The 15,440-nt window shown below is 42.5% G+C and overlaps 1 protein-coding gene across 9 annotated transcripts in view; it reads left to right on the forward strand.

Annotated features, from left to right (window-relative positions):
- The window catches only part of SLC6A6 (solute carrier family 6 member 6), a 58,403-nt gene that overhangs the window by 30,460 nt on the left and 12,503 nt on the right, over positions 1-15,440 (forward strand). For all 9 annotated transcript variants that reach the window (XM_049826933.1, XM_049826930.1, XM_049826929.1 and 6 more), the window contains 5 exons: positions 3,378-3,510; positions 6,856-6,990; positions 8,917-9,020; positions 9,134-9,258; positions 13,980-14,092. In XM_049826933.1, coding sequence (XP_049682890.1) covers positions 3,378-3,510; positions 6,856-6,990; positions 8,917-9,020; positions 9,134-9,258; positions 13,980-14,092 — 610 coding nt within the window. The remainder of the gene's footprint in view (positions 1-3,377; positions 3,511-6,855; positions 6,991-8,916; positions 9,021-9,133; positions 9,259-13,979; positions 14,093-15,440) is intronic.

Genomic DNA, 15,440 nt, shown 5'->3' on the forward strand with positions numbered 1-15,440 from the left:
GAAGATATCCATCTGCTTTGTGGCACAACTAATTCCAATTTAATTCAGGGGTTTGTGAGTATTTGGTTTCTGAAACCCAATGCCATTTATATTGTGGGACATTTATGTAGTGTCCTCATCAGTATGGCTTTGTAAAACTAATGCTGCCCAAGATATAATTGACCGCATTGATGCATTAACCTCTTCATGTTGAATAACACGTGTCCTTCTCAGCCTGGCTGGATGTATAGTATAGCCTGACATTTCAGTTCATTTGAATTAATGTTCTGTGCAAATCACATGCCTGCTTGAACAGCAATAAAAGGGGGTTAAGCAAATCTGGCTTTGTATCAGGAGACTTACCTCTTGGTGTCACATGCTTCAGGTCTTATTTCTGAAGATTTTATTTTAAAGTCCAAAACCTTAAAGGCTTACACACATATTAATACATAAGGGATAAGTGTTATGGGGTAATTATGGTTGAACAAAACCTCTGATTGTCTGGTGCTGGCCAAGTGTTTATAAATATTTGGTAATCAGCAGACTTTAGTCATCCAAATCCCAAGAAAGACCATCACATGCTAATGGCATGTAATCCCAAAGGGAGCGACACAAAAACTAAATAAAATCTAGGGCAGCTGTCTCTGCCTTTGGGGGCAAACTGGAGGATTTTAAAAAATGTTTCATATTCTCCTTCTAATAGTCTTGTGGTACAACTGCTTCAGCGTTAGTTATTCTTGTCCATCCAACATGAAAGGGTGCTTCGCCTTTCCTGGTACGAAAGGTCCTGTCTGCCTTCACTTGATTAACGAGCTGGAATATCCTTCAAGGATTGCATAACTCTCCTCATTTTATTTTTGTTTATGTTCTAGAGCCAGTTACAGCTCCTATCACATTTCCATATTGCACATCACTAGAACATATTAGTGTATGAACAAGGTTCAAGAACTCATGTTTACAAGAAACTCGGCCCCAGCCTGTTGTCCCATTGATTATATGTGAGTGACAGTTAATGACAGCATCAAGACTATAAATTAGAATTAGTAACAACTTCATGCATAAATCGTGTGAAGTTACTTGAGTGGACTTGGCTGAATCTAAGCAGCAGTGGGTTATGTAACAAAACTGAAGAGCTATCAGCATAGCATAGCCCCGCTCGTGCTCCTTCCTGAGCTTGAATTTTCAGGGTATCGCAAATCCAGGTTGAGTGCTTCTGCTGCAAAAAATATGCTGGGTTAGATTTCACGAAACAATTTTTAACACTGAGGCTCCCCTGGTAATTCTGAGCAGATTCCTTGAGGTAGTTGGTCTTTGTGAGAGGAGATAACCCAGGACAGAGAAAGCCAGCACAGCACTTGCGCGCTTGCTGCCTCACCATAGAAAAGCAATGTATCTGGCTCTCAGTAACCCACTGGGGTGCCCTCCAAAAAAGCTTGAAAGGATTACTGGGGCAAACTCTAGGTGAGATGACCACTTGCTTTTAGTTCCCTAATAAAAAGCAAAGAAGTCTTAGCTGAATGTATTAAGAGAGCTCCCTATTCCAAAATGCATTTGAAGTTAATTATTCATGCCTTCCTTAGAGCTAGCTCTATAGGTTGCCTTTTTAATATGAACTGCCTCTTAGATTGGAAAATTGCCATTTATTTTTAAAAAAGCCACAGAAGGGCTTTGTCATCTTATAAATGTATTTTCTTCTTTTGTATATGCACAGCAGGTTTTTCCCTGGTTTCTTTAGGCTCAGGTGAACCAGGACTGCAACTTTATGCCAAATATTCATTACCGAGGGGTTTCTTATAACTGTTGAATAGCTGTGCTGATTAGGGCAGACTTACCCTGTCTGGTGCCATTAGTCCTTTTCCATAACAAAATACACACACGTTCAGAGAGAATAAAGCATTTGGTGTGAGAACACATTCACACAGGTAATCCAAGTGAATTTGGCAAACAGAGATGCAAAAACAGATGGGTGAGGGTTTGAGTCCTATTAAACTAGTTGATCCAGGGTTTTTTTCCAAAAACTAATTGCAAATTTTCCATCAGTGACTTCATTCGCTATTATTTCCATGGTAATAGCAAAAAAAAAAAAAAAAAAAAGTTTAATTAATTCAGGGGAAAACCAAACCACAGTGGTTTGTCTTGTACTGGATCCACACGCAAAACTGCACACGCCACACTTGTGGGCCTTGACCCTGGTACAGCACCCCAGACTGCTGTTGTCTCCACTCTCCACGGCTTAGGTGAAGGAAAAGTGGCTGATTTTTATAGCTGTCTGAAAATCAAATTTAATTAACAATTTATTAGGTAGCAAGTTCATTTCTCTAGTCTTAGGGCAAGGCATTTCTGTTGTAATTGAGGTCAAACTGCTGCTTGATATAAAAAAAACCTTGCAGAAACTCATCAGAGTGTAGTAGGATCATTTGCAGAGGAGCTTTAGCTAAGTAAACAGTAAGAAACAGTTTGTTCTTTCATACATATTTGACAAATGAAGTAAGTATCAGGTATGACAAGGTCTGTTCAGTGCGTGAGGACAATGCATGTTGCATGAAATGAAAAATAATAGTTTTAAATCAGTATTTAACAATGACCCATGGCAATTCCAAAAGAGAGAAGCCTTAATGAATTTTTCCCCTCAGGAACAGGGTATTTTGATGGTCAGATGTTGCTCCCTTAAGACCCAGCTTAGGAATTTCTTTTTATTTATTAACCTAAGTGACAGAATAAAGTTTACCAAAAATCTGGAGTTAGCTAAACAAGATCCTGGTGGCGGCGGTGCTGAGGGCAGGCGGCGGCGTGCCCAGGCACTGTTTGTGTGCGGGGGGCCGCAGGGGGAGAACGGATAATGGCTCCAGCCTTCACCCTGCAAAGCCGTGCGGCTCGATGGTTCCCTGCGTTGCTTTTTCCCTTTCCTCCTTGCGGCAGTCTTGCTAATGAACTGAAAAGGAGGAGAAACACACGGATGCAGGCCAGTCGCAAGTGTCCGTGATGGAGACATCATGTGCAATGCTGCCGCGCAGTTTCAGAGCCAGTATTTGGGGTGAGACTGAGGCGAGTCGGTCTTGTACCTCTAAGGGAGCAAATGTGAAAGCCGCAATGCTTTGAGCATACTTCCTTATCTCAAACTGAGATGGTCACGGGCTGCTAAAAATTGCTTAAAATGAAATGCTGTGCAATATATTGAAGAGAAGAGCACCACAGACCTAGGGAAGATGTAGGGCTGCAAAGCTCAGCTTTGCTCACGTAAGCCGCGCTGATTTAGCAAGCAGCTTTCAAAGGGCAGGGATCTGCCCGTGCATCTACTGCCCTACACACTGTTGTGTACTCCCAGCCATCACAAACAGATTCTGCATCAACTGAGCTCCTGCATCTCTCTCTTGTTTTGTTTCCTTTCAAATATTCAGGCGCAATGTACTGAGCTTGTCCTCGGGAATTGAAGATATTGGTATTATCAAGTGGGATCTAGCACTGTGTCTTCTCCTTGTCTGGGTGATATGTTTCTTCTGCATTTGGAAAGGAGTCAAATCCACTGGGAAAGTAAGTGCTCTTTTACCCTTTTTATAATCATTGCAGTTAGCAGATGTTAGAAATACTAAGTAGTGCTATTCTTGAAGATATTCACTATTTCCTGGAAAAAAATATGTATCTTTGCGCTGAAGAAAGAGGGATTCAGATTCAGCTGACTTTTGAAAGTCATTGCCAGTGCCCCAAATGCCTGCGAGTCAAGTAGCGATTACTGGAATGGCATTAAGAAGCAGATACAAGCACGGTTTGAGGTACCACTTTGCCTCTCTGAGGACGAGCGTCCCACTGATGCATGTCATGAGCATGGAAGGTCTTAGGCTTGTGATGTGTGGTGCTCTGCGCTCCCTGTCTGCGCTCTCGCACCAGCCAAGTTCATTCTCAGTGCAGTGGGGTGGATGTTAACATAGCTGTGGTAGGGATGTTTTAAGTCAGTGGGAACTGGTTGATGCATAGCATTTTTGAAATGCCGCTCACTTACAGAAGAGCTCTGTGTAGACAGAGAAGACTAAACTTAGGTACTCATTTAGAAGCACTCTCCTTGACAGAGATTCTGGATAGTTTGTGGTTTTAGTCTCATCGTGTGCTCTTCACAATCATGTTTTTCTCTAAACAATAACAGCTAAATCATTCCTGAACCTCATCCTACTCCAGTGCAAGAAGGAAATTACAACAAATCTTGGACAATCGCTTAACAACATGAAGCATGGTATTATTGCCCCTTGCATACGGTAGTGGTTTTAAACCTACTTTCATGAGAAAAGGCTTTTGAAGCCTTTTTCAGATAAGTCTTAACAGAGGTAGAGACGTCTCAAGATACTAAGTTCCCACACATTTCTTGTCAGCTAGGTGGAAGGGAGCGACCCTGTGTCCCACCTGAGAAAAAGGCCACAGCATGAACCCATCTTTTATCAACCGCCGGAGAAGTCAGGAGTGAGCAATGGCAAAAGCCTCAACTGCAGAAAAAGCATAATTTAGCAGTTTTACCTTGTTACACACTGCAGAATCAACCAGGAGACAAAACTCCGTAGGAAACCAGACCTCATTAGTTCCACTGTTGACCAAACTACTTGCTTTACTGTCGTCTCTGTCTTGCTTTCTGTGATTTTTATCATGGAGCCTCATTAAAATCGTGCTGGTGCCTTACCCTGGATTCCCGCCAGCTTTTCTCCAAAGAACAGCTTCCACACCTCTGAAACATACGTTGACAAAAATGTTTGCTTCTCTGTTCCCTCTGATTGATGTGACCCGATGAGGTGATTGCGTAAGTTTTATAGTAAAGGTGAATGCAATAAATCTCCCGCAGTAGCCGAGTGGAAGCACACATTTCTGCATTACCTTTGGCGAGCCTGGTGTCTGCTCAGTGAAGGTTACAGTAGCGCTGAGAGGTTTTTCCAAGCTCCCCAAGGTACACTGTTTCAAGCCCCTGTGAAGGTAACAGGTTGAAAACAGGTCTGTTAAAATCAGTTATCTAAATGTTTGTGTTTTCTGGAAATCCAGCAAAATGCGCTCATTTTCAAGACAAGGCGGTCGGTAGGAATTTGCTGCCTCCTCTCTGCAGCGTCTGAGCTCATGCGGGTGGGGAGCCAAAGCCTGACAAAACCATTGGAAAGTCTCCGGTTGATTCCATTAACTTTGGGGTCAAACAAAAGTAAACTGTAAACTCTAATGGAGGACTTGAATTATTTGAGAAGTCTAGTTTACTTTAGTAGATGGTTGTTTATAGCACTTCCCTGTTTTCCAGTGTGTTAATGGCGCTTTGGAGGGGAGGTGGGGGGGTGGGGAAGACATAGGTTTTAAATCTTGTAGTAGCGTATTGGACAAATAAACATGGAATCATGAGGAAAAATAATAGTTGTGCTTATGCTTTGGATAATATGCTTGATCTTAAAAATTCCTCCAGTGTTATGAGAGAATCTTTACCTGCAGCTCAAGGGCTGCTTTCTGAGTGTCGTTTACTCAGTTCCTGCAAATATGTCAAAGCATATATTATTTTATAAGAAAACTTCGATTTTTCATAGACCTGGCTTATATTAAAAAAAAATTAGAAACCACAGAAATCCCCCCTTTTATCTGGTTTTGGTGAAACTGGGCTAATGTGTAATATGTATTATTTGTCAGTGGAAAATATACAGCAAATTCAAGGAGAAAATTAAAAAGGACATGTATGAAAAGATTTCCTTTAATTTTATGAAATCAGTCCAGCTCTGTGAATTATTATGGCAAGGCAGGCTTTGAGTTCTCGTTACTCTCAGAGGACATACTTAAGAAGAAAAATGGTGCATCCCGGGAGCTTTGCTGTAGTTAAACAAATTCTGGAAAACAAAAATACATTTTAACTCATGGCAGCAAACTGTAATTACCTGGGGGAATCATGTGACTCCATGAAAAATGCCCTTTCTTGGACAGTAGTGATTCTTGACTGTAACACAGCGGTTATATATAAAATGAGAGAAAGCACTGATGGGGAAAGAAAACAAAATGTTAGAGGTCGAAAAGTGTGGGTCTAAAGATAGAACTGTCCAAATGCAAGCTCAATTAACTCTCGCGCTAGAGATTAAAGCAAAGAGCTCTTTCATCAAATGAATGAGAAGATAACAAGAAGAGAAGAAGTAGGCTGTTATTCAAAGAGAGTGGGAATAGACGTTAAAGATAATGAAGACATATTCTCAAACTGGATGAATAGAGCCTTAGTCTCCAATAATGATGTTGCTGAATAGACAGCAAGGGCAAGAATGAAGTTATGGGACTGGAAATTACGACTGTTGAGGCTGATGCCAACCTGAAGGGCTTCATGCATTCAAGGTGATGGGAAGGGAGGCACAGGAGCACAGACCAAATTATCTTCATCTCTCAAAGAAGTGCCTCGTGAAATTGCCTGTAGGAGCAGTAGTGAGGCTGCACAGCAAGGTCAGAGGTAGCAGCAGAGCTTGCAAACCGGTTTGCAGTTTTTAAGTTCATATAAAGAGTGAGGTAATGCTTCAGGCACCCTCAGTGAGGAAATCTCTTCGGCTTCCCTGGCAGAGGTGCATTTGTCATGTCAGAAGGACAAACAGGGCAAAGGCAGAATTTCTAACGGAAGTCATGAGTTGTATAAAATCCTGCGTGTTCTCTGCCTGAGTGGCATGAGCACTGTCTGGGGGGCTCTGGAGGGATTAATGAACCTGCACTGCCTCCAGATCTAAAGCAATAAGGTGGTAAAGACCATTAAACTAAAAGTAGACACGGAAACTCAGGTCAGGTCCTTTTTAGGTATGAGGGGGCTTTGAATTCCCATTGTTAGATCTCTTCTGATTCTGGAGGTGTAGCATTGACTGCCACAGACTAAACGTACCTTTGTTTTTTTCTTTTAATTGCCAGGTGGTGTACATCACTGCCACGTTCCCATTCATCATGCTCCTTGTTCTGCTTATCCGTGGTGTGACCCTGCCTGGAGCTGCAGAAGGCATCAAGTTTTATCTTTATCCTGATATCTCACGGTTAGCTGACCCACAGGTACAGAACCAGGAGTGGGGAGTGGGACAATTTCCTACGCGAAGGGGGAGCGGGGAGGGTGATGGTGGTGATGTAATAGCAATAGACTTTTTGTCCACTGTCTTTAGAGGTCAAAATATAGCATGAACATTAATGCCGGGTTATATTTTCCAGAGATCTGCTTGAGAAGGTCACTGTTATATGTGTTAATGCATCTTTCCATGTGTATGTATGTGTGTGTGTGTGTGTGTGTGTATTTTTTTTTTGTGTCAAAGGACTCTGAGGCTGTAGACTCTGTCCCGTTATACAATCTCAGCTTTCTTGTTGGTAAGGTAAGGGAGATGCATTTTTTTAATGAGGCTAGTCTTTAGTTTCAAAGGAGAGACACGTGAGCTTCACAGATGGAACAACAAGCGACAACTGTGAGTACCAGTGTCACTTAGCTCCCACTGCTCAATAGGAGGAGATTGTGAAAGAAGTGAATGAAATAACAGAAGAATGAAAACCCATGCAAAGGTGGAGAAAAACGCTTTCTGAGGCACAGGAACTACCGTTTGCTTAGCCCTGGCTAGTAGAGCTAGACTTACTCTTTCTGTGTAGGCTGTGGTTAGATAAAGATTCCTGTCTGTGCTCACAGAGTTCAAATATGTGACACTTGAGCAGACCGGCATCATTTCAGCCAATAGTGATCATGTGAGAAATGCAAAAAAAATGCAACACCTCCCCAAAAAAAGAAAACAAGGGATCTTTGAAAGTAACAAAATGTGGGTCACAGTGAGAGGGAATAAGGTCTGTCTTCGCTATTTCTTTCTAATGAGCATTTGGTTAAAATAAAACTCCAATGATACTAAATAACCGAAACAGAAAAAGCATAATTGAAAGAAACACTGTGGAAATGTGGTTCACTCTCTAGTCTTGCCCTCTTTATACAAGACACCCTCTTCACAGGAGACAATACGTTTTATGAATGAATCTTCTTTTATGGGACTCTATCATTTTTATGATCTACTATTAGCCCTAAGCCCAGAGCATCAGCAATAATGTAGAAGAGATTCATGCGAGCTGGCAGGCCCCCTCCCACAGTCTAGCAAAAGCATCATCTCCATGGAGACACTGGTCAGCAAGGTGCTGGAAAGTGACGGTGGGAGGGAGGAGGTAATGGTCTACAGTCTTAATTCTCACTTGGACTCCTTGGTGGTTTCTACTGGCAATAGCCGACTTGCATTAGCAGAAGGAAGTCAACAGATGGGATTCAGTGGATGCATTTTGATAGCTTGCTATGTATTTAGTAACTGAGAAGTTGACAGTGTACTGTTATTTCACTCTGTATATGTTTTTTTAATGTAATCAGAAGAAAGAATCATGATACCGAGATCAGATACATATCTTATAAAGTGCATTGTGTTTTGCTTGTTTTCCCCCCACCCCTATGGCTTTTTTATCTTGCATTTGAACAGATACAAAAACAACCAGAAAGCTAGAAAAATAATCAAACCAAATACACAAACCTGTTTCTCAAGCTTTTCACATCCTCAATTTAGTGACTGTCAGCTGATTCTAACTGAAATGCATTACAACAGAAATGAGCAATGCTATAAATACTTCTGCGTTTCCTATTGCACTGAAACACATTTCTTGTTGTGCCAACAGGAAGGACCAGCTGAATGACTAAGAATCTAGAAATACTGAGCATCTCTGGGGAGGGGATACAGGAACTGTTGTAGAGATGATGGTCTTGTGGGCTCTGACGCTAACAATTTTCTTTTCCCTATAAAAGCCAGACTTGCAAATGTGATGTTCTCTTTCCCTCTCTCCCTGATCGTTTAGCTATCACCCTCAATGGAAGCAGTTATTTTGTTGATTTTGCCTAGTTTGAACTGTGTGTTTGCGTTGAGTGTTGCAGTGCAATGATGCCACTAATAACAGTCTTTCCATCTTTCCCTTTAGGTCTGGATAGATGCAGGGACACAAATCTTCTTCTCATATGCAATCTGCTTAGGAGCAATGACTTCCCTGGGGAGCTACAACAAGTACAAATACAACTGCTATAGGCAAGTTTCCATCCAAGGGGGTTTAGTGTTTTAGCTAAATGATGTAAATAAAGTAGGGACAATGGGTTAATTTTTTTTTAATTAACTTGCTCCATGACATATGTGTGACTTAGGGACTGTTTGCTGCTGGGATGCCTGAACAGTGGTACCAGTTTTGTGTCTGGCTTCGCAATTTTTTCCGTCCTGGGCTTCATGGCACAAGAGCAAGGGGTGAACATTGCTGATGTGGCAGAGTCAGGTACGATGGTATTGGTGGCAGTGGTGGTGGGCACTGCCGCCTAGCGTGTGAGCAAAGTTCTGCAGACTCGATCAGCTAACATCTAAGCAATAAAACAGAACAAGATTTCTCATAATCTCCAGAAAAATACGCACATTGTTGATTTGGGCTTTCATCTAGAGCAGCGAGGGTTAGCCGGGGTTGTATTGTTTACTCTGTCTCGATTAACAGGGCAGCGAACGCATTTCCTAGAGTGTGCTTATCCATTTGAGTTGAGGTTAGAGTTAAGATAACCACACCATTATCTAAGGTCCAGAATGTCATTGATTCAAAAATTTATTCCATCCTTCTTTTCAGACTACCTTTATTTTCATTCAAATGCAAATAGCCAGTGTTTGTGTGTTTTTCATAGCTTAGTTTTGCATGCTCACAGCGGAGCACTGCAGTGGGAATATTACCTTGACCTTTTGAAGGGACATACATGCATATATTCCCAAATCTCACTGAAAGGCAAGAGAAGTTGGAGAACTCCATCTCCCGGGTTCTGTGGACCATTTAATCCACAGGAACTCTAGTTGTTGCAATCCTGCATTTGTCCTCTGTAGCTTCAGAGTGAGGTTGACAGAAGTGTGAGGAGTCCATTTTGAAACTGGATGTACACTTAGGTTCCTCCCTTATTTCAGAAGTGTTCTTCCCATTCATGTTCAGTTACGCACTTGCAGCTGAAGAAGACTAGGTCCTCATAGCATGTGAATATATCTCAGACAAAATAGATGACTTTTTTTCCTCTGTGCGTGTCTTGTCCACGAGGGCAGGTGTAACCATGTGTTCTCGCGCAGAACAGACAGATTAGATGGGAATTACCATTCAAGAAAAATGAGTCAGGCCTTGACAGCCATGAGGCTTAAAGCTAATCAGAGTCAAGTAATAACAATGTCACCTGAGTGCACTTGTGGCATTTCTTTCTGATTTTTTTTTTTTTTTTTAGCAGTTTTAATTTACCTGCGTAGGATTTGAAACTTTCCTCTGCAAACATGCTATTAAGAGAAAAAGTCAATATATTTTCTAATCGCATGGCTCTGGGAGTTAAGTCTTTAAGAAGAATATCTTACTTCAAAAGGCCTACTGAAAAAACTAGTGGCATTGGTGGCACCACTGGATTCTTGGGTGGCTGCAATTGGCACACCTCTCGCAAGTGCAATTAGTTAACAGTCTTGGCCATAATGCTTATTTTGGTCAGAGGTTGATTGCTTTGTTTGCAAACAGGAAGCAAGGGAATGATCCTATTGAATAAATCATAAATAGCCCCATATTTTTTTAATATGTAGGTGGATCAATTCCAAGAGTAGCATTTTTAAGTATTTCCACATTAGGTTTTTTTATCTGGTCAATATTTATTCTAATTTTTATTATTAAATCTCTGATAACCAGGCAGTTATATTCCTGTTGCTTGACATTTTTAGAATGAAACAATTTTATAGTAACACTGGGTTGTTAAGTCATGTTTAAATACAAATTAACTAACAGACTTAGTGTTTACATCACATTTTTTCATCAACAGCTCAAAAAGCATTTTTTTTTAAATGAATGATTTTATAGCTATATTATAGGGACAAAGAGGGCAGTGATTAGCTTCCAAACTTGGTTTTCAGTTTCTTGCATGTTTTGTTGTCCATTCCTTCAGGTTTTCTACTTTATTTAAATTCAGCCCTCGTCACTGATGGCCAGAGATTGCAACTGTCTCACTGTTCAGTGGGCTGCCCATCATCACTGGCTGGTCCTTGGCTAAATCTTAAGGGACATTTTTACATGACAGTAAATGTTACCAAAATTATCCAAACCGCTTCCCATGGATTTCCTCACTGCCCTTCTCAGCAGAGATCGAGCGCAGAGCCATGAGAGGCCACTCGGTCCCCTTGGGATGAGCATCCCGGGACGCATGGGGGAAGCTCTTGCTGCTGCTGCTGCCCCACTGCTGACTTCTCAGCACAGAGACATTCAGCAGGCGCGTGAGCCTCTTTTTTTGGCCTTGCCTTTTTTGCTTTCTTGTGACACAAGGTCAGAACCGCTCCCCTGGGTCAGGAAAAAGGTGAGCAGAGACGCTGCCACTTGGCTGTAGCACTGGGGAAAGGACATCGTCCACGGGGCCAAGACCTCATGCTCCCCTCCGCCGCCTCTGCCCAGCAAGTTAAATCCCTCCTGCCCTATGTGTGACACCATTTGTTTCCTTGTTCGCCCTCCTGCTGACAGCAGAACCTCATGGCCACATTTTTTTACCTGTGCCAAATTCAGCCTTGGTGCGATGTGCCCGGGACACACCTGTCAGTGAGGGGTGGCTCCTGCGTAAAGCACTGGTCGCCGCTGCTGGCCTTCACTGGCTTTAATAGGTTTACACGACAGTTAAATTACACCCCTCTGACTTCCCAGTGAAAGCAGATTTTTAATTAACAGCGCTTGATTTTTTTTCAGAAATACTTTTAAAGGGAGAGAGGAAAGCAGTGGAGGCTTAACAAAGCCATAGTGAGTCCTGTCTAATCTGTGCTGCGTTTCTGTTTGGCTGGAAGAAATACTTTACCACCTGTGCAATTTGCAGCAGTGCTAAAACAGCACGCTTTGCCTTTTTTTAAAAATCCCATTTGCAAACAAATTCAGATTAAGCAGGCCTGACTATAGCGCCTTGGTCTCCCTACTGCCTGCCCAGCATCTGCCACTGCACTTTGCCAGCAAACGGCCAGTGAGTGGGCTGAGATTGTGGCAATCCTAATTAGCTCTTAATAGCATCCACAAGTGCTTCACTTTTGCAAAACACCCGTCAGAGCAACAGAGTTTCAAATTAAATACAATTTTTAGGTTATTTATGTTCAGTCGAGGGGATGCCAGGAACATTTTCTTTCATATGGACTTTTCATATTTCAACACTTAGTTTCAAAGGAAAATCAAAGCTAGCACAGGGCTTAGAGCACTTGGTATCAGACGGTATCACAGTGCAAGGACAGTTTCACTGGCCAAAGCATACAGAATTGCAGCAAGTTTTGAGGAGAGCAGTTTTACATCTGTCTCATCAATTGCACCTATCAGCTGCAAATGCCATCTGGTAGCAGTTCTCCCTCAGGGATGATCCACTGTATGCACTGAATTAGGGGGAAAAAAAGAAAAGCCCCCCAAAATTTGAGACATGCACCAATTTTTTGGTATCTTCTGTCGTATAAAATCTTAGTTGTGTTTCATTTTAAATAAAATTAGTTGCTCGATTGTTGGCTAATTTGTATTTATTTCTGTTCAAATATTTTCAGTAACTTAAAGTTTTCTTTAGTTTGAAAAAACGTCATCTTTTTTTTACCTCTTTCTCTTGCTTCTTTTTCCATCTTTCTTGTTGGAAAGGAAAAGTGGGAGGTAGGAAGAGCAGCGTTAGAGATTTTTCTGTACAGATCAGAGATAAGATTTCCGTCCCCGAACTGCAGCAGTTTTAAAAAATTCCTTTTCCTGTTTAAAATTACTTGAATCCACTTCAAAATCCTGGAAAATGCTGGTTTTCAAGGCTTCTTAAAGCAAACAAGCAGACAAGCCAGGCATTCCTGGTTTTAACCTGAATGTAAATCTGCCCTCAGAATTTTTTGTCAGCTTCACCAAATTTCTGCGGCCACTCTGAGACCCTGCCGTAAATGCCGGCTTCCCAATGTTCCTGTCTCCCACTTGGAGAGGGCTCTTTCTCTCTAGACAAAAGCTCTCATGAGCAATAGCTGATAGCACCTGGCTCCAGGCGAGCGTGCCTTTGGAGATCAGCATGGGAGAGCACTGCACGTGTGCTCGGTGTGTGGGTATGAGTGAGATGCCGTCTGGTCCACGGCGCAGATGAGACCCAGTCTAGTGATGAGCACTCACACACAAGGCTTTGGTTTCCAGAGCAGAGCAGCCGGGCGTTTAGTCCCAGCCCCACTGGTGCTCCCAGATTATTGCGATCCATCCCGCAGTTGGGGCCGATGTTGGTCATACTAGCGTCACCGTGGCAGGTCTGCCTAGGCTGGCCGAACAGGGGCAGATGATGTGGCAGCATGGGGAAGTGATTTTACACAGGGTGATTTTACACACCAGCAGTTCCTAACAGCAGGAGGCATTTTCTTCAGGGACCACAGCTGATATAACTAGGAGTAGCCTAATCAGTTCAGTGCAGCAGTGGGGGTTTGCAGAATTGAAGGAGCAGACTCCTAGAGTGCAAACCCCGCTCTAGAAAAGCCGTGCTGGGTTTGGAGGTTGCATACAGAGGGAGGCAGTGGTTGCATTAGCAAAGATCCTGGGGAATGTTTGCAGCAGAGTCCCTTCCCTGCATGCAAAAGAGTTTCTTCATCATCATCATCTTCATCGTGACCATGTGGGCTAGCAGTGGGATTCTGCCATTCTCCTGGGTCACCCCTTCTCCCCCCGGCCCCAGTACTGTCCTGTGTCCGAGCAGGGCAGGTGTAGGACCACCTCCATTATTGGCATGTTTGAGACAGATGTTAAAACTGGTGATCTGTTAGCAATGGCCTTGGGGGTTTGCCTGTGGTTTCTGCTGTAGTCATGCGTGCTTCGATTTCAGATAAAAGAGCCAAACTGTTTCACTTCTGGTATTTCCAGCCGCGTTTGGATTTATCTGAACGGAACCAGGCATTCCTGCATTTGAGTGTGGCTACCTTTACCAAAGAGCCGGTACTTACTATTTCTCTTCCCTTCCCTTCCCCCTTTCCTGTTTTCTCTTTCTCTAGGTCCAGGCCTGGCCTTCATTGCCTACCCAAAAGCTGTGTCCATGATGCCGCTGCCCACCTTTTGGGCAATCCTTTTTTTTATTATGCTTCTGTTGCTTGGACTGGATAGCCAGGTTAGTATGATGGGTAAGAGGTATGTGGCTTATTGTATTGGTGCTGCTGACTGAGAAAACCTGGTTTTACAGGCATGAGTTAAAAAGAGGATGCCTCTAATGCTGCTTAAGAGGAGTACATCTGGGTTGCTTTTTAGTGCAGGGGCTGCATTTGATGAATCTGTGACTGTCGATTCATAGTGTGATGTTGGTCAGTAAGTCTTTGTCACCAGGAGTTAATGGAGTCCACAAGACTAGGGCAGTGCTCCCTAACCTAAATATCAGTCCCAGTCTGGCTGCAAAACACTGCCACTTTGGTTGCGGTGCAGTATTTTCCTACATTGGAGAAGAGCTTAATAATTTTAAAACATAAAAAGACTACAGCAGTCTTTTCCACAGAGTACTTTGTGCCGTTGTGATCACCTGCAGTGTGTATACACCAACATTAAGACACTTTATAAGAATTAATACCTACTAGGAATACAGGCTTAGATAGTTGCCAAATGCCAAAAAAGAAAAGTGAAGCCTTCGTGAAGCACAAAAAGCACAAAACGTTTTGTGAAGTATATCCAGGGTAGCTTCATGAGCAGTCGGGCAAAGCCGCAGCCTTTTTCGGTGGCCTTGGGCTTGGAGGTGCCGAGCAATGTGGGATCCTGCCGACTTTTACGTCACCAGCATGCGTTCAGTACCTCCGGACGTCCAGAAAGCGTCTCAGGTTCCAGCTGTACTAATTACGTAGCACATATTGCTATTAATTAGTGAGCATGAAAAAATCAAAAAGTTCAGTCCAAGAAGTTAGGTTATTTTTCCCAGTGGTGGCTTATAGGAATGTTGGACTAAATACTGCCAAGGAACCTGTAAATCATTTCTAGATAGTCCACTTACAAGGAAACATGGGTGACCAGGGGTTATGCAGTAACTACACATTCAAAATTGCCCAAGTTTTTCAGAGCAACAGGCAGCTTTCTGCCATTCTATGGTTCTATGATTCCATGATTATAAAAAACCAATTAGTAAGGATGAAATGTTCATTTAGCCTAAATGCTCTGTCATATGAGGAGAGATCTGCAAATGGATTTTTACCCAGTTGTTGTGTACTTAATCTCTTACATTTTTGCTATTCCATTTGCCCTAAATTGCTCTTTACAGCTTAATCTTTGAACTCTAGTGAGCAACTTTCAATCGTTCCAAAGTAAATGTAAAAGTGCCCAATGCCGTGGTTCAACAACCCTGTGCTTATGCAAATTGGAAGCTGTCTAGTAATTTTAAAAAGCTCCTCACTGCGTAGAATGATTAAAACTAATTGGAGCGCTTAATTTCTCTCCTCCACCCCTCGTTTTTTTTGGAGTGCAGTCAAGCAGGTTTCTGG

This window comes from Accipiter gentilis, chromosome 23 (assembly GCF_929443795.1).
Source record: "Accipiter gentilis chromosome 23, bAccGen1.1, whole genome shotgun sequence".
Classification (NCBI taxonomy): domain Eukaryota; kingdom Metazoa; phylum Chordata; class Aves; order Accipitriformes; family Accipitridae; genus Astur; species Astur gentilis.